The sequence below is a fragment of the Haliaeetus leucocephalus genome, unplaced genomic scaffold, assembly GCF_000737465.1.
Source record: "Haliaeetus leucocephalus isolate CR32 unplaced genomic scaffold, Haliaeetus_leucocephalus-4.0 Scaffold317, whole genome shotgun sequence".
NCBI lineage: Eukaryota > Metazoa > Chordata > Aves > Accipitriformes > Accipitridae > Haliaeetus > Haliaeetus leucocephalus.
In genome coordinates, this window is record NW_010972753.1 from 5,518,567 (window position 1) to 5,540,277 (window position 21,711).

The window sequence follows — 21,711 nt, forward strand, 5'->3', positions numbered from 1 at the left end:
TTATAACTTTGATAATCCTCAAGGAAATATCATTTTGAAAAATATCCATACTGAGTAATTTTCTTAAAAGATTTTCTGAATACTTTTTCACAACACCCACATGAAACATCTAGAGATCATGACATTCATAGTGATTGCCCTAAAATCTGATCCAATTATACATAGTCATGCACTGACTCTGTTGTCGGAACTGTTTTCTCTTCAGTGTTCTTCAACTTTCAGTAGTAGAAGAATAAAATAATAACAATTGATGAAGAGCTGCTATGGTATTGGGTCAAATCCTAAGGGTTGGTTTTTTAGTGGTTTTTTTAAATGCATGAATGAGTGTTACCAGTTAATTTAACCAGAAAGTTAGTCTTGAGAACTACTCTTATCAGTAGTTCTTTTCGGGATCTAGCCTCACTAATGAACTGATTTATTAGTCAGATAAAACTAAAGCTTCAATTGGAATTTTTTCAAGTATTTCAGGATTTGGTGTAATAAGATATGCAAAATTTGCATATTTATTTAAAGGTAGCAACTATATTTAAACACAATGTAAATAACAAGACCCTGACCACATTATGGAAAACATCTTAAAAAGTTAATATATTTCAAAATGTTGTAATGCAAGATGTCCTGTAGACATGCATTTTTGTGTATGAAGGTGTGCTAAACCAGTGGTCTCCAAACAGGGGTTCTTGTACCCCGGGGAGCGTGCAAGACAATCCATTAGGGTGCAGTAAGGAAATATTTTTTGTACTGTTAATAGATTAAATTTAAAAATTTAAAAATAGTGTTTCCTTCATCTTTCTTGTAACTTTTTTAATTTCTATTTTTGGTATGTTTTATAATGTACATAATTATTAGTACAGTAGTACACATATATAATTTATAAATAAATATACACCTATTGGGGGTGCATGCTCAAAAATTTTTTACTGGTAGGGGTGCAATCAAAAAAGTTTGGGGACTGCTGTGCTCAACTACCTAAAACTGTACTGAACAAATAACTTAAAAGTACAAGGTGGAGTGAATTAACACACTTTGCATCAGGGCTATCTAAAAGAATGTCTCTGTATACTATCTAAATGTTTATGCAATAAATTGGAGGAATAAAAACAGAATATAAACATAGACTAAAACCAAAAGAATTACATTGACTTACATCTATATTTATCTTCCAGGTGTGCTTTACAAAGGGATACAACACCAGTTTTGAAAGATAAGACACGAATCCTTCCTGTGCGACCCCTAATGAAAAAGAAACATTGGCTGATAATATGATCCATTCATGTCATAATTTGTCTACTATAATGAAGTTCACTGCAGTACCGTAGTCGTCATAAATGAAGTCCCACACAGAACCATGTTGCACAGCACATGCTGGCTGGTTATTAGGTAAGCTAGAAATGAAATATAAAATACGGTTGTGGCTTCACAGGCATAGCTGAATTGGATTGTGCTGTTGTATCAATTCAACCAGAAATGGTCTCATTTGGAAATAATTACTCACCTCCTTTTTTATGACAAAAGTGAGAGTAAAGAGTCTTTACCTTACACTTACTTGAACAGGCTTCTCTATGAACTGCTGCTGAGCTATTCTCAGAGAAGATGAGGTCCCTGACAGAACAGCAAACCATCTCTTTTGGCAAAGACAATATAGCTTCACTTTCATTAGAAGTGCGATGTAGCAGTCGTTTTTACAAAGTCTGCTTACTGTCTGTCAGCCCTGCCCTGACTTGTTTGAGAAGGCAACAGGGAGCTAAGCACAAAAAAGCAGCCTCTGCCAGCAGTGAGCAGCGACGGGGGCACTTGCAAGACATTCAGGTGACTGATGAAGCTTGCCTAGTGATCACGAGAAGGCAGGCAGGCTGTACAGTTATGCCATTAACAACACAGCGTGGCTTCTGAGCTCCTCCTCGCAGCAGTCAAACCTGTCCTGCCCAGTGCCAAGGGGCTGGTATGCTCCACCTCAGTCCCCGTGCTGCCTCTGGTCAGCCTTCCCCTCACTGTCACTCCTGCCTTGTAATGTGCCCACGCTATTACTTTTGCGTTTTACCGTGACTGTGAGAAAAACATCCTCCTCTGCGCTGCAGGCGACACAATGACAAACCTTCACATCTTCTCTCAGTCATCTGGTTTAGCTCAATTTACTTCCAGTTGCTGGCTTCCCCCAAGACTTTTATTTCTGATAGCATTTCAAATATATAACATCTATTGCAAACGAAGACATATACAACGTAGGAAGCTAATGCCTAAAAATGACATTTTTGAAGCAGAGCCTTATCAACAGTTTTGAAGCATTGCCAGTAAGAACACCACTGGAAATAAGATAAATCATGTACCGGCGTGCCATAGTCATGCATCAGGCTCCACTGTTTGGCACAGATGCATGTTGTCTTTTTAATCCTATGAAAGCGTTGTAGAGGCCAGCAGTGCTCATTTACCCATGTATCTCCCCTGCAAACCCTATAAAAGGTGCAGACGGAAACCAGTGGGCAAAGCTCAATTTAGAATTTGCAACCTTTTAGTACAGAATCTTGCGTTTTTCATCATGAATAAAAATTTGTTGTTTACCTATGCTTTCCACATGCCACTCCTCTTACTCCTCTCCCCCAAATCTTTTCCAAATTAATTATCCTCTGTGCCCTGAGAAACTCCTGCTGATGAATACCAGGCTCATGCAAATTATACAGAAGACTGTAGAATGATGATTTCCCTGCAAGGCATATTAAATTGAAACTTGCACGAATCGTGAGTTGTTCAGTTCACTCTCCTCTCCTCCCAAGTCAAACCAATACTTTAGCATACTACTGCAAATGAGCATGAGTGACTGATCAATTAAAACAAATCTGAAACGTGTTGGATTTGCAGAGCTGTGCCCATAATTAGATCAGTCATTGACTGTGAATTTGATTAATATCTTCACAAATGACAGTTTTCAATTATAAGAAAAGTAAAGATTCAGTATATTTAATTAAATGTCTCCAGTACTGCTATGCACTTCGGTTGATCTCTGCCTATTAAGTTTACAATGAAAACTAAACACATGTAACCCCAAGGTCACCTCTCTTACCAGCGTAATTCAAACCTGAATTTCAGCAAAATAGCTACGAGCTTTCCTCACACATAAAACATTGCGTCCTGCAATATACAGTTCCCTAGCGTACCAAGGGAATTGCCTGGAGGCAGCAAATTGTAATTTCTAATGTTGTACTTTCAGCACAGTGCAACATAAAGAGAATTCGACTGGACACAGGAAATCTAAACCGGACTGTCCAACTTAGGAGCAGCCTGGGGAGCGACCTTTATTTCCCTCTCTGCCTCTAACATGGCTGATCTGGATTAACATCCCTAGCACATCTTTTTTTTTCGCTGAGTATCTTCGTTTATATGTTATTTATAGTTGATGATAATTCAGAAGTGGATCAGAGTTCTGTGGAAGCCAAAGTAGAGTAAAGAAATAAAACCTGGCTCTTAAATGAATATAGCCCCATTCTCTACTACCGGTACACTACACGAGAATATAATGTAATCTGGTAATCCACTTCACAGGATATTGCAGCTGCTGCAGAGGATGTTATAAGCAACTGGCTTATTGGAGGTCAACCTGCAGGAAGAGACTCTGTACAAATCTGTACTTTTTTTTGGGTAGGCGATCATTGAAGCTTCAGTGCTGTGATAAAGGGTGCATGCAAGAACAATGTTATGGCGCTTCACTTCGATACGGTTCAAAATGGAACCGTTTCAATGGAAATATGTGTCTGGTGGAAGGTGGCTGATACAAACATTAAAAACACAAATAAAGACTTCCACTGACATTTTTTTCACTAAATTCACCAAATAAAAAAATAATGGCTTATTCTAAAATTAGCTTACAAATGTGTGTTGGAATTTGTCTATGCATCATGAGCAACACCATTAACGCACTGAATAGGAATACTCATAAATCTTCTTAAGGTAAATTTACTCTGTTGTATTTATACTTATAGGTACACTTTTTAAAATTAAATTTTACATTAAGTATTCCTCAAATCTCCTGACTGTCAAGGGTTGTAAGCACACTAGATTAGAGATGAACCTCTTCCATCTTTGAACAAAAATTTTAGATTGAAAGCTATAGAAAATGGACAGCTCTGAAAAGGTTTAACATGCAGAAGTACAGACACATGCAAGAGTCTATATGATGGTGTTCGTACTGTTGCTTCTGGGTAATTCTCTTGAATTTCTTTACCTAAATAAATTTAAAAAGCCATGCAAAGCCATGACCTACTGAGGACATGTAGTCCCAGAATTGCTCTGAACACAGATCTGTTTAAAAAGTTGTTTTCCAGCTCTCTCATTGCTTAGCTTAATAAAGCTAGGATTGTAAGCCTAATCAAGGGCTGTATTGATTCAGCTAAATGCAGCCATTAAACCATTAGGTTTATTAAACTTTCACTTCAACTACTGGTTTTTTTTCAGTTTCAAGCCATTCATTTTATAATGAGGTGGACGGCTCGTTACCCCTTCCCCCTCCACCCTGTGCTGTTGGGAAAGCTCCTGAGCGGCCCACGTTCAGAGCACCCATACGTACGTGTCGTAGACATTCAGCAGCCAGTTGAGGCACATGTCCACGCAGAGAGGAACGTTGACCAGATTATTGTGCTCTTGTTCCAGTCGATCGTAAATGGTGGTCAAGCAGTTAATGATCTGCAGAATATCCATCGGCTGGTCATTTTGTTTGAGGTTGTGCTGGTCCAAGGCATCACATGCAGCAGACAGACTCAGGAGATCCACTGTTAAAATAAAAAACCCCACACAATAAAGATTGAAGAGGAACAGTGGTTGTATTACCCATACCCAAAAAGTAAATAGAACAATTTACTTGGCTTACATGCCTGGTTAGAGGACATTTTATGTCCTCTGAAAGTCACATGCCAGACTGGTTTCAAGACTCCTACAGGTGCACTGTTTATTCAGCTGTGGTCTTGGAGGGCAGTGTTTATAAAAGTGAAATTTGGTTCATTTTTAGCTGTAAAGTACCTATTATGCCATTGGATCCTATGGAAATATTACACAAATTACTATTTAAGTAAAAATTACATATTCCATGTTTTATGTTCCTACAGATAGGCTAATATTTGACTACTGCATTCACCAAACGTGCTCGAAACATAGTACATGTCATCAGCTTTCCTGAGACGTGCCATCCATTTCTTATGTAAGTCGAGCAATCTTAACTGAACCAAACTCCACAAGGAATACACAAACAAATCACAACTGAACTGGGATTAACCTCTGTTACTTTTCCTCTCGTGAGAACGGGGAAAAGAAGGTTCCAGGAACATTATATGACCTCTTTTAATATTTATTAATGAAATTTATCCATTTTTAATTTTGCAGAGCATTTACATTTATAATACCTCTAGGACATTACAGAGTAAGACACATTTAAAACTTATCAGTCAACATACAACAGAGTTTTTTGTCATGGACATTTAAAAACTTGATTTTCATTCCAATTTAAGTCAGTTGCATTTTGAAATTCGGATGTCCAAGGCAAAACAGAACTTCCCTTTCTCAGCTCTTACTCTCTGCGTACTAACATCAACAGCAGCATCACATTTTGGGGGACACCAAATCAGAGAGTTATGGGATGTTGGTTTACAAAGTAAAACAGGAACAAGAACAAATCAGAAAAATGATACTATTAACGCAGATCTTCCTGCTGCCACAAGAAAACCCGTTGTAATTCTTTGCAGTGAATTTCCAGGGTGTGAGAAATAGGGATATTAAAGACCAGATGCTGTTAGTCCTGCTCATACCATGAGCAGTCACAAAGTCCAGCATGATTCAACATGACTCGAGGGAGTAGCATCTGGCTTAGAATGAAATGCCCAAAATCATCCAGGAAATTCTTCACAAAACTGGGAAATGAACTGACCCAACTGCAAGAGCAGTTTTTCTCTCATTGGAATAAAAATGTGCTTCATGGAGTCCTGGTAAGCAACATCTCTTGGTAACGTCAAAAAAAAAAAAGAAAAAAAAATGTGCAGAGGCTAAATGCAGAACCCCATACAGGAATTTTTTTAGAACTTGATCCAGCTTAAGGGCGCATTTGCCAAATTCACACTTGAGTATCCTATTTTACCAAGGATAAACTGACCCTTTCATCTCCTAGTGGAGATGAAAAATACTTCAGCTGCACGCAGGGCTGCTTGGTAATGCTGCATGGACAGCATGTTGGGACTTCATAATTGCCAAAAGAATTTCAGGAGTATAAATTACATTGGAAATCAATAGGGACTTCTGCTACTAAATCCCTTAAGCACCTCTGAAAATTTCACACTGTGGGCCTGACATACCCAGTGCTAGAGTAAGGAAGGCTTGGAATGTTATCCTTATTATTATACCAAGAAATTTAACTTTGAATCTGTGGTTTTATACAGAGCTTTATTGGAATTTCACTGTTTTCACATTAGCATATAGATATTTATTAAAAGAAAATATTTTGGAATATTATGTTTAAGCTACTAGCATATAAAGTATAGCTATTCTAAGGTCAGTGTTATATCCCACAAAAGCATATTTATCAGACCCATTCCTAAAAGTCTCAGAAAGACTCTTCTAATAATTTATTAGTCAAATTGGAAATAGAGCACTGCCTTCACAACACCTTGAACTCTGAGCTTGAGGCTGAACTCTCAGTTCCTTTGAGACTATGAATCAATGGTAATTAAATGAACCCCTCAGGCATCTGAGTGGCAGCTTAATTATATATGCAGCTACTGCTAAACATGGGTCATTCCACTTTGTGAAAGCTTTTCCCACTAATAAGCAGCAACTTCTGAAAAGCCTTTCACCCCGTTCTTCATCAACCTCCTGTCCTATCTTGAAGTTAATAACACATGTTCATCTTATAACAAGCAAAAAGTGCTTGCCACCATGCTCTGCTTTAGGGAACTTCTTTTTATGGGAAGAAGAGTGGCTCTGGCCTTCGCCACATTAAGCTCCTCCTGCACCTTTCCCACCAAGATTAAAGAAATGTGGAGGGTCCTCTCCCAGAGCCAGGAATTGTGTATTTCTTTCCTGAAAGCAAATATGGAGGTCCCATGAATGACAGACTTTCAAAAGACAAGCCCCAACAGCCAGATATGTACTGAAGAGTTGTATATTCATTGCCATTCTGTGATTTGCAAAGCTTTAATTGAAATAAACCATACCACTTTATGCTTTGTACCTTTTGTGAGTTCTCTGCCACTCTTTTGTTCTTCTGTGGAGATCACATATTGAACTTAGGGAAAACTCAACATATGGCTGGGGATAAAAAGTATTAATAGTGTTGCCAGAATGCAAGATCATCTCCTCTGTAACCTGCTGCTATTGGCTGATATGTTAAAAAATATATATTTAATCTAGCCTGCATAAAATTAAAGGAAAAAAACCACCCTAACAGAAGTTCTTGAGTATTTTCTTTTGCTGCATCTCCAAGAAAAGTTTGTGAATACATCTCATTTTATTGACATCACAATGTTCAGATGTGGTTTGCAATTGAAGATCAGATCTTTTAAAAGTAGCAAAACAAGAAAGTCAACATGCTTTGATGTGAATATCAAAGGAAACCATATATTTAAAAAAAAAGGTGCAAGAGTTACACCTGGCATGCCCACAACAATTTTGAAGGCTGGGATGATAGAGCCACACACTAGATTTCTCTAAGGTAACACAGTACACAAGCATTTATTTGTTAAGGATTACCATTTTCCATATTCTTCTTTAAGTTTAATATCCTAGTGTCTTAATGTTCATTGGGCTGATTTACAAACTGAAAAGAATGAAAGTCTAAGTATAGTTCATTTTTAAAAGTGTTTCTATTCTTGCCACTGAGAAACAGGCTGTACCTTCACTTCTGCAGGCCTTCTATTGTGTACATATCTTTAGAGGGCTCCTCAGCAGACAAAACTGCTCTGCTTTTTATGAAGTTTGCAGAAAAGAATAATATACATATATATATATATATATATTTAAACTCCTGCCATTTTAAAACTGAAATAAAAAGTAAGAGCTGAAAGCAGCACCTACTGCAAGCGGAATGCAGGGATTTGGGGCTATGCGTAGGAGCCCTGAAACCCAGCACTGCTTTATTTCTACTGCAGAGAAAAAATTTTGTAATGAGTTGGGTTTTATAAAAAAAATCTAATTAAACTGAGCTCACAAGCGACACTGAAATCATAGAATACACAAATACAACGATGGTGTCTCCAAGCAAAAATATTTGTAAGAACAAAGACTGCTAACCAAATTCCTTAAATACTTCTCCTTAGATACAAGTATGAAGAATGTGCTAAAGTAATCAGTGTAAGCGCCACTGCATGTCTCTGAAAACATTCATTCTCAGAAAATCTACCTAAGTGTAACCTTGAGAGATAAACTGACTTTGGTGCATAATTACCATTCCACACTGTGAAGTCCAAGACGAGTCTAGAATTTTTCAGTGGTAGGAATCGGCGGAATACAGATAAAACAGGATGCAAAGTTTTGCACTTTCAGCCATAAAAACCTGTTACAAGTCACTCCTGTGCACTGCCAGCTACAGAAACCTGTAATTCCAAAACTTTTAGTCCCTTACTTCAGTGCTGCACTGATTATGAATACTTTCCACTGCATATGGCTCTGGTTTCTTTACAATACCTTTCCACAATGAGTGTGGCAGGAGAGCTGTGCCATGTTGGTATTTCTGATCATCATAACTCATTCTTTGTCACTTCATTCATGTTGAAATCTTTCATAATGTTACAAGACTTTTCACTTATTCTTTTTTTTCCTTTTTTTCTTTTTCTTTTTATAAATTCAGAAATTAAGTCTGTTCACTAGTGGAATTCACCCATGCTTATAAGCCTAAAAGTAAACATGCTCAAAAATACTGAGGTTTGACACAGTTCCAGAAACATGTGAGCACAAATCCAAACTTGAGATAAATCAACAGTTGAGACATTTGCAACTGTGTCAGAAATTTAACCCTGTAATTAAATGCCAAATAGTGAATGTTAAAATATTTTAATAACCCTCCAAATAGTACCACCTAATAAACTGCTTGTTTTGGCAACTGATCGGCCTACCAAGAAAACTATGAGCAAATTATTTAGCTATCAGGTTACAATAAGCTGAAGAGGAAACATAACTCCAGTGACAGGTAGAATACCATACACCAACTGAGAGAATTAAAATGTTAGAACATGCACATCACTGATGTATGGCTGATGAGAGACTTCTGAACATAACCAAAAGCTGGGGAAAAATGAAGCTAAATGTTTATTGTGATGATCTCGTTGAAAGGCAACAGCCCCTCAGGGTTCAAGACACAACTTAACAAACCATTAGCAACTCCAGCTCTGGAGCAATTATTTCACCCAAACTCTCACTGTTCCCAGTACACTACAATCTTGTTCCTTTGGTCTTGAGCCGTAAGGCTGTGGCTGACAGGGGACGTGGCTCCAGTAACGAACACAGTGAAAATACCAGCTAACGAGTATAAAGATAAGAAATATGTAGAGGATGTTAATTTTGTTTCTGATCCGCTACTCTGTCTTACAAGGGACAGATCTGCAGACCGCCCAGCAGTTTGGTTTTGTGAGGAATGTGCAAACCGGTGGCAGCGGAAGACCTTTCAGTTAAGAGGTTTCCATGCAGCAAGTAGAGCTGGGGATATGTGTGGGGCTGTTTTTCTGCTTCTGAAAGTTGCAAGTAAACTTGGTGTGTTGATCATAAAGTCTTCCTGGCAGTGGGTGAGCCAGAGGCACATACTTACAGCAGAGGGCTTTCTGCAGCCTGCGGAGTTTCATGGCAGTCCTGTACGCCGAGAACCTGACGTTGTTCAAGTCAGCTGCAGGGAGGAAATATTAAAATAAAAGATCAGCTTTACACCTTAGAAATAACCAGACTCACAAAGACATTGTTAAGTTGAACTAGAAGATTATACTCATTGGTGAAAAGAACAGAGGAAAAAAAAAAAAGTATGTTAGAAACTCTACTTCACTGCGCAAAAGTCCTCAAAACTTGACAATCAATCATCCAAAAGAAAAACACGAAGTCCTAAAGTGTTACTTCCTTTCGTTCAAAGGCACTGAACTCAAGAGCACTTGAAAGGACAACATCAGTGGCTGCAGCAGTGTTGTCTGAAAAGACCGCAGCCTTTCACACCGGAGGCACTGTGAGAGAGATAAGAACCTGAAATTCCTCCTTGTCTGCCCAATGTGCCAGCTGGGCTGCATGCAGGCAGCCCCAAGAGAAGAGCTCTGCCCAGGTAAAAACAGGCGACTCTCAGCTACTGCTAAAAAAAAAACAACTTTGAACAAAAACCAATGAAACTTTTGTGCTTTCCACCTAAGCAGATCCCAGCCATGCCCTGAGATGTAGTGCCTTCCTGGCGAGAAGCTAGCACACCCAGCCAAGTGTGTTCCCACCTCCGAAACAGCAGGGAACGGCACCCGGCTAGGAACACACGGCGTGGCGTGATTTTTGCTAAAGCCTTCCTTCTCACGTGGTTAACAAAACGAGGACATCAGCACAAGTCCCCGCTGAATAGTTGGCTTGCAAAACCTCCCCAGACAGTGCAGGGACAAGGCAAGCCACACACCAAACCAGTCACACCACACCAGAACAGAGAGGCCTCTCAGTGCATGGGAGGCTCGGTACCGGCTACCTGGACGTTATTCAGCACCGAATTGTGGTCATCTCCACAGCCAGGCACAGCAACTGGTCTGTAGCCTAAGAAGTGAACATTAGACAAAACTGAAAAGAAAGGAGGGGCTGTCTCGGACCAAATCTGGCCAGGAAACTACATTTTCATCTTTCTCTTCTGTGAAACCAGACTGAGGAAGATGCGCTTATTCTAATCTTGTCCCTGGCTTTGCTGAGGGTGGCCCTTGGGCAAACCCCATTTACAACAAGAATGAAGATAAAATTCACAGAAAGTGAGATTGAAACTACTCTGGCTGAATTCCTGCCATCAGTAGCAGTACATTGGCTAACTCGTAATTTACAACTAGATTTGGCATACCAAGACTACAGTGCGGATACACCACCGCTCGCGTTATTCAGAATCAAACTAGGGATGCAGAAGTGAGCGCGTAAACCTGGCAAAGAGCTTTTGTTGACGCGAGTAATCAACAGATACCTAAGCTAACTGCGCGCTACTTCAGTCTGATACCTTCATCAAAGAGAACCCCGGTAAGCCATCCAGGTTGCCGGTTTGGGGGCGAGTCCATGAACCGATGCTGTTTCCCGAGTGGCACTGCCAGCACCTCCCAGGGACTCCACAGGGCGGCTGCACCGGGAACCGCAGGGTGGCGAGGGGCACTCTCGTGTGCTCAGGGCGGTCACCCCCACCGCTGAAAAACCAGACTGCTGCTGGCACGATTTTGGCCCTGTCACCTACCCAACCAATTCCTGGGCACAGGCGCTCCTGGGCATTTAAGTGGTCTAGGGACCGTTCCCAACAGATCGGTTGGCATCTTGTAATTTAAGGGTTTACTAGCACTGAAATGGACTGTTTGTGCCAGCCAGTTTCAGCACCCAGCAGCACTGCTGAATGCATTTATTAACTGATGAAACCCGTGGGGCCTAAGGAGTTAATGATGGGAAAGTGTTTGGAAAATGTAAACTACTATGTAAATACAAAAAGAACATTAATAAAAAATATACTGGCTCAGAATAAAGGTCCATTTAGCCCCATAAGCTGCCTCTAAGCCCGGCAGACTCTTAGAGAAAGAATATGATGAAAACCAGGGCAAATAATACAAAACAGTTCCTTGCTGGCATATGCGCTGGGGTGCTATAAAGCTGTTTGCAATGTGGTAGCTTGGGTGTAACTATCCCAACATCATTTACAATGCTGTACAAGTACAGGTAGCGGAGGGAATATAGTCTCGATTACATTAATTTTAATTAAGCTGTTCTGAATGAGTAATTTGAGGTTTGATAATTCAGTAGTTTTGTATACCTTCATAAAAGCTATGGAACGTTTCTAAAACATGTTTTACAGCAGAAGGGAAAGTTTCAGCTTTGTGTATCATTTCTTTTTCTTTTTACAGTTCCATATACCTTTTTAATGGGCAGTTCCCCTGTGTATTGTTCCTGCCAGCTCCCTCTCTCGCAGTCATCCTGACAGGTCCAGAAGCCTTAATGTGGTGTGGAATAGAGTGAGCAATTTAAACTAAGCGGCTTACTTTGTCTTGAAGGGAAATTAATAAAGCAGTCTCTCGCAAACACACAGTGACTTCAGTTACATTTTGTACCCTTGTTGTAAATCTGCACTTGTATTCCGGAAAAAATTAGATTATGGCTAGCATTTGATAAAATAAAGAAGGCTTCCCTAAATTTTCCGTGAGTATTCTGAAAAAAGCTTCTCTACTTATTATTTACAATTTAAGAAATATTAGGAAATTATATATATATATATGCATATTTCAGGCCCTGATCAGGGCAGAAAGTACAATCCATGAAGACACTTAATCCTGAAAGTGCTGTAGTTTACACCTATTCTCCTCTGTATGTAACACACACTGAATTTATTATCAACCTTAATGACATTGCTGCCAAGAAGCATCTGCTGTAAATGATCAACAAGCATTGTCAGGAGTTAGTTTCAAAGCCATCAACTCAGGTTTTGAGAAAGTAGCAGCAGTGTCATCTTTTGACTGTACATGCTGTGGCCAAGCGTAGCCGTGGCATGCCTCCACTCCCACCCTTCGTTGCTGTTACCAGTATCGGCCCATGCCCAGTTGCTGTCCCCATGTCAACTGCTCACCTCCCATCTTTGCTATGCGACCACCTCCATGCTCCTGATGGACAGCTCTCTTACCAGGTGGTGACGGTCACTTAAGGTCACTGGATCTTAATGATTTAGCTTTTCCCCTCCTTACTCCTATGAAACTGCTGGTGGTGTCTTACCTCCCCCGAAGCTACTTCTGGAACAAACAAACGTGTTGCTCTCTGGAGCAGGGAGGGGAGCCCAGGTCTCTCCTAATTGCGTTCAAAATATCTCCCTTGCTGGTATATGACCTCATTTAAATGAACCATAGAACATCAGACTGTCAGGGAATGAGAGCTCGTCACTGGGCTCGGGAGCGCTGGAGGTAACGTCACCGCTAACAGTGATGGAGGAGACTCCGAGCGAGGCAGCGCAAGGCACTGCCTGGCCACAAGCCGGCCACGGCTGCCGGGAACGTGCGGAGGAGGGAGGAAGGAGGCTCAAGCAGCAGCAACCTCCCGACGGCCTATGGAAACTCCTTCTCTGCGTTCTTGGGTTTGTTTTTTTTTCCTTCCTGGGTCCCAAGGGAAAAAAATGCAATGCTTTCTCCACTCCCGAACAACCCACTAAAAGAGTCAGGACCCACTAAGCCTTAACTCCAAAGCTTTTATCATCTCTGAGCAGGTTGGAGAGCTCAGTATAGCACACAAGCTTTCCTGCAGCCCTTTCCTCTCACTCCTAGAAAGTATGCGCCATCTCGTCAACCAAATGAGGTGGTCAGAGGGCTAAAAAGCCCTTGGAGTATTTGAAACTTTTGTAAGTTGTTTAATGATACTCCCAGTCCTTGTTGTGCAGGAGGTAACATTCAAGCTTTGAACAAAAAAATGTAAATGCTCAAGAGCATAATCTGTTTATCGTCTGAAACAACGATGTAGTGGAAGAGGTCACCTGGCCCCTGGAAAGGAACAGACTGAGGAAAGGATCACACAGGAGTATTTGGTGACACTCACAGAATCATAGCATGATTTGGGTTGGAAGGGACCTTAAAGATCAGATTAAAAAAATCCCAGAGCAAAGAGAAATCATGGCTCTCCCATCACTCAGCCATGAACAACCTCTCTGTTCAAGGGAATATAAAACTTTCTAGGGGAGAAGATTTAAGATTGCATTACAGAAGACCTGTAAGACAGGGCAGGTGCTTACAGCTGATGCCTTCGCAACAATGAACAATTCCCACCAACACAGCAGTTAAGATCTCTCCATGATCTTCCTAAGCTTCCACCGCAGCCCTCCCACTGTCATGGAGAAAGGAGTTCAAAGAGCTGAAGCATCAGTGAATCTCAGAAATTAGGAAATCTCCTTTCACTGCTTTCCTCTTTTCATTATAGACATGACAAGCACCTCCCTTTGCTTCACTGCAACTAATGCAGTAGGGAGAAGGTTATCTACGTAAGTGATTTTCTCCATGTCCATCATGTGCCTACAACATATGAACATGTTCATGTTCATATTCTTATGTGCATTCATATTAATATGAATAACATTGAACAAGAACTAGTACTCTTATTATGCATGCAGCTTTAATGAAGAATTCAGACTGCTGATAGGAATAACTCAAATCAGAAATATTATGGAAAGATGATCAGATCATTCAATCCTAGCCTCTTCTGCATAATTCTGCATGTTGAGAGAAATCTCAAAAGGTAAGGGCTATGTTCTTCCACAAAAGAGCTAAGACAGCCTAATCAACAAGCTTTCAAATGTTGTATTTCTACACACTGTTGTAGAAACAGCTGTAATTACACATTGCAGATCCTTTCGCCAGTGGATCATCAGGTAAAGAAAACCCACTCATTTGAGAAGCGGTCACTGATTTGTATCAAAAATGTGAACCACCTGATGGAACGCCCCACTGACTACTGACACAATATCAACAAATAAGATGTTGTAGATTTATTTTACTTTTTTTTAAATCCTCCTATGCTAAATTCCAGATTTTACACTGGGATATGAATGTTAAGAGGAAAAACAGATCCTCATATGCTTGAGTCTTACTGCACAAAATAAGTTGGTAAGCAACTAAAAGCAATAAACAAATTAAAGAAGAACAATCAGTTTTTTAAAAGAACATATTTAACAAGAGGTTTAGCATCCAGCATGGAGGGATATTTGTTTTTATTCTTAAGTAGTCACACCTATAATTCAGACAACGGATTTTAAATAAGGTGTTATAACTTAACTGCTTTCCGTGGTGGTTCTTAAACACACTAACCCCCCTACAGTTGTTCCAGCTGCTAAGAGTGCTGAATGACTGGGATGTTTCATTTGATAATGTACTGTCCTCTACGACAGACTAATCTCACTGAGTGTTTAAAAGCTCTGCGATGGGCCAGACTACCTCCTGTCAAAGGTTGTTCATGTTATTTGTCTCTCTCACACACAATATGATCTGAAGGCATCTCAGAAGTCCTTTCTACCTGGAAACCACCTGTCTTTTTTTACTTTAAAGAGGGTTACTTGTATATATTATTGTGAATATTACTATAATTGCTTTGTAATTAATGAGGACAAAACACAGCCATTTCACTTCATTTTATGGACAGCAACTTTCTTACTGTCTGGACACTATCAAACTGAAAAGAGCAGTTTACACGCTTCAGGTGATAACTACCTCAAGAGTAAAATTTGGCAAGTTAACTAAATTCTTTGAAAGAAATTAGATGTCATCAGGTCAAATCCTTATCTTCATTTGATAAGATGTACAGAGTTTTGAGGGGTTTTTTACTCTCACTTCTTTGCAAGGAAAAAAATGTGAACGTATAGTGATATACTTCAAAACCTGAAAGTCTTACTCAACCATAGCTTGTGACATGCTCATATAGCTGTTCATAAATACAATGCCTGCAGTGGATAAACTATTTTGGGAATTACATGTCACTGTTGTCTCTGACAATGCCTACCTAACAGAGGTTAAAAACGGTTTACTGTGCAGTCCTGAACAGACCATAATTCCACTTCCAGCCACTAAGCTTTCATGTTTCATCAGACATTAATGGCACTCTGACTTTTCAAGAAGCTTCATCTCGCATCGATTCAACGTGGCTGTGATTCCCTGACCGGCTGATAAGAATGCTGGGTTTCTTCCTGCTGCCCCAAACCTGTATATAAATCTTTTAATGATGCCCTACAGTGACATATATTGCCTCTTTAAGAACTGTAATTTAAAAATGCAAATGAGACAAATGCACAAAGGAAAGAAATTAATCAAGTAACACTGCTTAATATCATTTGAGTCTCAGCCATTGACTCTTTTATTATAACAATAATTAATGCTATCATCTACATTGCTTTGAGAATAAGTAACGGTAAACAGTGTTATTATACATACAGCTTAACCACTTTCCATGAAACAATACAGCATGCTGTACTAGACCTGTCCCGCTGAGTAAAAAAGCTGATAGTGTCTCTGCAAATTAGTAAGTGGGAGGTACACAGGGCACCAAAACACTACTGATTGCATCTAGACCAAGTGGATGAACACCACAGCATATGCCAGCATGCCGATAACCAGACCAACTGATATTATCTTTGGGAATTTAGTTTTAGCATGTAATGGCTTTTCTTCAGCCTCCAAACCCAAAGGTGTAAGAAAGGATATGATGTACGCTTGGGTTATAGCCCATTATGGGGTTGGCATGTGAGTAGAGTTTGCAGTCAGAAAGGTCAGAAACCCTTCATGTACACTAGATGAGAACTAACCATAATGGAAAATCCTAAAATAAATAAATAGAAAACAAACAACTTAAAAAATATTAATGAAACATGTCCTTTTGCAAACCAAGACTGCAATACTCTTGAGCAAATGTTCCCATACTGGTCATCTATTCTATAACAGAACGTTACTTTGCTCCCTCTATAATACCCTCCTTCACTGCTAATACACCGATGGTTTTATTTTCAAGGGATGCAAGATTAACTTCTACCACCTACCTTCTACTTCTCTGCCTTAGTTACTTTTATTGCCTGTTAGGTGTATGCCTACACAGGATGCGATCACACAGTTAGAAAGATGACCTGCTCTAGGTCTGACTACTATCCAAGGTTGACAGAACCCAACCAATCCTATTTTCTGAAACAAGAAGTTTTATTATCCAGATTGCAGTTAGCTTGAAAAGGACATCAGTGAATAAGCAACCTTTAAAGAAAGACCGTATGTATTGCCTCACTAGATTTCTGTAGAAATCAAACGATTGGTGTGCGCAATAGGCACATGTCTTACTAGTACAAACATGGAAAACTATTAGTTGAATATGAATAAAACCTTGTATTAAATACATGGTTTAGTAGTTTGCAATAAAAACTATTATGGCAGAGGGGCAGTTTAGCCTCTTCAAGAAGCATTTCAGAAGGACAAATCAAAAAAACATACCAAAAAGGATAAAGTTTATCCAACTTGGGTCATTTGGAGCTGGAAGCTCACATTGCTGCACAAGAGCAGCCAGCCACAAGATCAACACTGCAGCTGCTGCAGAAAGCCCGGTGGAGGCTCAGAGGTACCTTCTCGCATTCTCCCACCTTGTGTTAAGCAACTGCGACATTTCTTCCATGTACTCCGCATAGAACTGCCCCCCCATCCCTCCAAATTAAATGGAAAGCTGTCACCAGTGCACTGCAGTCTGCGAGGGTGGGGGTGTTTTTCACTCTTGTCTTGCCTCTGTGTATTAGGAGAGATAAACAGACGCACACGGCAACAATTCTGCCTGCTACTGCAATTACTGTTCACAGTGACACTAATGCACCTTGAGACTTGTACTGACATTACACGGGAAGGCTGGAGGAGAGGGACACTAACAGTATGGCACGACAGGCCAAGTTCTCCTGGGCCATCACTGCAAAGGTTAGAGTCATTTTCAGCTTAAAGGCAAAATACTATCGTTCTGAGCAAAGCTGCCTGCCATTAAATGTTCACTCTCAGAAGATAATCTGAAAAAAATTAAGCAACCCCAAACTACTCTGATTCCTGCTCTTCCCATCTCTCCTCTCACTCAAAGGTCCTTGAACTCTCCAGGACAATGAAATAACACGAATTCTCATTTTAGTGATGCCCTGGAGCCATCATGAAGGATGAGAAAATTTGTAAGGGAGCTGTAAAAAGAACAGTGTAAGAAAGCAGATCTGCTGCAGGGGAACTGCTTTTGGAAAGAAAAGCAGCTGGAGTGATTCTTGATAATTTGAAGAGTTTCAGAGGGAAGTCAGAAGAAAATGGAAGTAGTTCATAACGGTGTAAATACAAATCAGGGGATGTCTGTCATCCTCTGAACCTTTGAGACTTGCATATCACCTATTTTTACTACCTTTCCTATTTCAGCATTTATTTTTTCTCTGTGTTCTTAAATTACAAAATTTCTTCTTAATTAATCTATACCAACATCTACTAGATACAGTAAATGACACAGCTAAGGTCATTGGTGCAACTACCTGTTGCCACTTTGACTTGACCATTAAACAACAATTAAGTCATGTAATATTGATGGCTTATTATGTAATTTTAAGTAGCCATAACTTTAAATGAAGAGTGAAAATTGCCCAACTTGAGTCAGGAATAGATGCTTCATTAAAACGGACAAAATTGCTACGTTGTTTAAATAATAAAGAAGAGCAGTCCAGAACAAGCACTTTAGTTTCTTAAAGGAAAAACTTCTGTTAAAAGAACAACCAGTTAGAAATTTCTGATACACATATTAAATTTCATATTAAATATTTTACAGTTTACTGATATCTTTATAAATGGCCATGCTTCAACAAATGAGCTCAAAGAGTATTTGAGAATACTTCCTTCATGGGCAGGTTATTTTATAATTTCTTCCTGTGGGTTATTTCTGCTTTCTCTGATGCAGTCCCTACTGAAAACAGGATACATGACTTCCTGGACCAACAATCTGATCAGGTACAAAAGTGTACGCAGTATGTTCCTACCTTCTTTTATTAGTACCAAATAATGCTCCCAAGTAATCTAGCTTAATTTTTATAAATACCCAAACCTCTAAAGACAGAAAGCTGAGGCCAACAAATTTCAAACTTGGAATTCATCTATTTTAGAAAAATGTAATGCAGCAATTTGTAGGTGTGTGAATTGGATATGTGAAGATTAAAACTAATATTACTCCTTTTTTTGGCATTACCTTGTGCCAGGTTGCATCTTCCTCATTCACTTAAAAAAATTAAGCTTTCAGTAATTTGTAAGAATTTAAATTAGACATAAGGATCCCCTAGCAAATTATGATATACTGGCACCAACTGAACTGTGGTAAATTTACGCAAAGGTAACACATCAGTCAGTACCTGGGATGTATAGAGAGCTACATCACATAGCTCAATTATTCCCTACAAGCCAAGTGTAGGAGTTGGAAAATGGAAATGAAAACTCTTGACAGCATTGATGTGCTTGGTCTCACTTTTTTGCCTTTACCTGGATTGCAGAATTCATGTTTTCTACCAGATTTTTAAAACGTATACATACTAAGCTCTTTACTAGCTTCTTCATATGAATGAGAAGTAAAATTTGGATCCTAATGTGGGAAAACTAAAAGGATCTAATGAGTATGCAACACAAAATCGACTTTAATAGCATCTTCTCAGATAAAATGTTACTGAAGAGTCTGAAAAGACTTCAAACATCCCATTATTACCGTTTTGACCCGAGGCAAAGCAAAGCACTGAAAATACATGAAGGGTTCTGTTCAAGACTAAACGGGTTATGCTTGTATTATGCAATTTGTATGAGAGTTAGGCAATGACGAATACACCCAACTCAAAAATAAAATAAAATTGGTAGGTTCTTCAGTAGCACTTTCATCAAAGCTTCACCCCATGTGGCAGGGCACAAAGAATCACCTTGTCTAATCTGTTTGGTACACATACATGAACACCTAAGTTTACTAACTAAAATACACATTATACATCCCTTGCTAAAATCAGCATCACTTCCATATTAATGAGCACTTGGTCTCAATCCCAAAAGAGCTAAAACTAGCCAGAAAGAGGACTGCCCTTTTGGACACTCCTTGCTCCTGAAAAGGAAAACAGCAGGATTTTCTAAGAAAAAGAAACAAAATCTGCCTAAAGATGTTCCTTCTTTATCCAATAAGAAATAAGGATTTCTTAAACTTGACATTTGGGTGATACTGACAGCGATAAAACTCCGTTAAATTAAATGCAAACTGACTTCAGCAGTCACACATCTTTTGAACCGTTGACCTGAACCCATCAAGACGCTTTTCTCCCTCATATATAGTTACCTCTTCACTTCTTGACATTCAAGAGCACTCTAGCTGAAACCAGGAAATAGCAGAAGAAAAGCAGTTGCAACAGGACTTTAGGTCTGACCAACAACAGTATCAGAAATATCATGGAATCTCCGGATCAAAGAAGGTTGTGGAGTCAGAGTGCGGTTCAATTAAGAGGCAACTGTTTGAAGATCTACCTGTATTAAAGGGATGTCTGCATGTGCAATTACTATTTGTCCTCAGTCTTTTAAACCACTCACTTTAAGAGTGGAAATATAAAGGAGACAAACAGGGTAATACGTTATAATTAAATGGCAAGTCAATACTTGTCTGCTTTTGCATTTGGTTAGCCTAAACTTACATATCTTATAACCCTTTTTGACATACAGAGCTGTATTCTGGTTAATTTTTAAACAAATTGCTGCCACAGTGCTAATACTGTAAGGAAAAAAATCTTCACACCGTTTCATTTCATTTTATCGTATCACTTTTCTAAAATTATTTTTGGTATGCCTTTAACTTCAGAGCACCGTAGAGATACCTGAGTTCACTTGAAATAGATCATGCTGGCATAATGAGACTGTTTTCAGCAGCTAAACTAGAGTTTAGCAGGAGATAATTTAAGCTATTTTTCACCATGGTAAATAAGCCTGCACTGGATGCTAGATTTGACTGCCCTACTGCTCAGGCTGGCTCATTTAAAGCTGCTTTATGTACATGTGCTGTACAGACGTAACCTCCTTTATGAATGCAGCATATTCACTGATATTTCTTTTAGAGAAATAGCTTAATTTTTATTATACCCTCTATTATTTATTAACAGAACCATTAAAAGCAAAGAGTTAGCTATTAAATGGTCTGCCAAGCAGCCTATACTAGAGCATGGATTGACCTATTTTATCTTATAGACGTGCTTCTGTCGATAAAATTCAAAGCTGCTAAAAAATTTAAAAAAACTCCACCAGAGAGGCACATCTGAAGTCATAATAAGCATGCAATTTGGGTATTCAAAATGACATCATGACAGCTGCCGTGCCTTCCAAGTATTGAAAGTGCTTTAAAAATAAAGCAGTGGTAACGCAGTTTGGCAAATTGCTTCAATTGGCTTCCTACCATCCAAAAGTCAACATTAACAGCAGCTTGGTTTGATTTTTTTCATCTGCCTTTTGTAAAGTAGATTAGACAGTGCAAAGATTCAGGATTTTCTTTTTTTTTTTTTCATTTCTGTCCCAGTCTTTCAGTAAGAGTTTGCAACAATGCACCCAAATTACTTCATAAACCCAGCACACATTCCAAACGTGCTAACTGAAATATTATGTTTTCCACTGCATGTTTGAAATGTGTTATTATGCTTTACATATTTCCCTTGCAGAAAATTTTAATCTTGGTAAAAGCACTGCCTCTCGCTTTCATTTAATTTTGTTTTTTTACTACTTCTGGAAACCCTTGCCTTAAAAATTCATTTGATTGGAAAAAAACCCCAACAACTGGTAGAGGTATCTTACCTAAAGACTGGTAAAGCTCAGTCATCTTGGGATGATCCCAGCAGGTCGTTTGCGTCTCATGGCTACAATACAAAATGTGAAAGTTAGTAAAGTAAAATTGCTCTCTCCATCGCACAGTGAGTGATTCAGGTTGCACATCAGAGCACGGTGCCAGACCACTGCCCGCAGCCTGCGCTGCTCCAGTGGGGGGGGGGGGGGGGTTCCC

At 39.3% G+C, this 21,711-nt stretch overlaps 1 protein-coding gene across 6 annotated transcripts in view; it reads right to left on the reverse strand.

The window, feature by feature from the left end:
- DMD (dystrophin) overlaps nucleotides 1–21,711 on the reverse strand; it is a 1,006,632-nt gene that overhangs the window by 55,529 nt on the left and 929,392 nt on the right. For all 6 annotated transcript variants that reach the window (XM_010571327.1, XM_010571330.1, XM_010571329.1 and 3 more), the window contains 4 exons: nucleotides 21,507–21,568; nucleotides 9,773–9,847; nucleotides 4,559–4,760; nucleotides 1,148–1,233 (listed from right to left, as the gene is read on the reverse strand). In XM_010571327.1, the coding sequence (XP_010569629.1) occupies nucleotides 1,148–1,233; nucleotides 4,559–4,760; nucleotides 9,773–9,847; nucleotides 21,507–21,568 (425 nt within the window). The remainder of the gene's footprint in view (nucleotides 1–1,147; nucleotides 1,234–4,558; nucleotides 4,761–9,772; nucleotides 9,848–21,506; nucleotides 21,569–21,711) is intronic.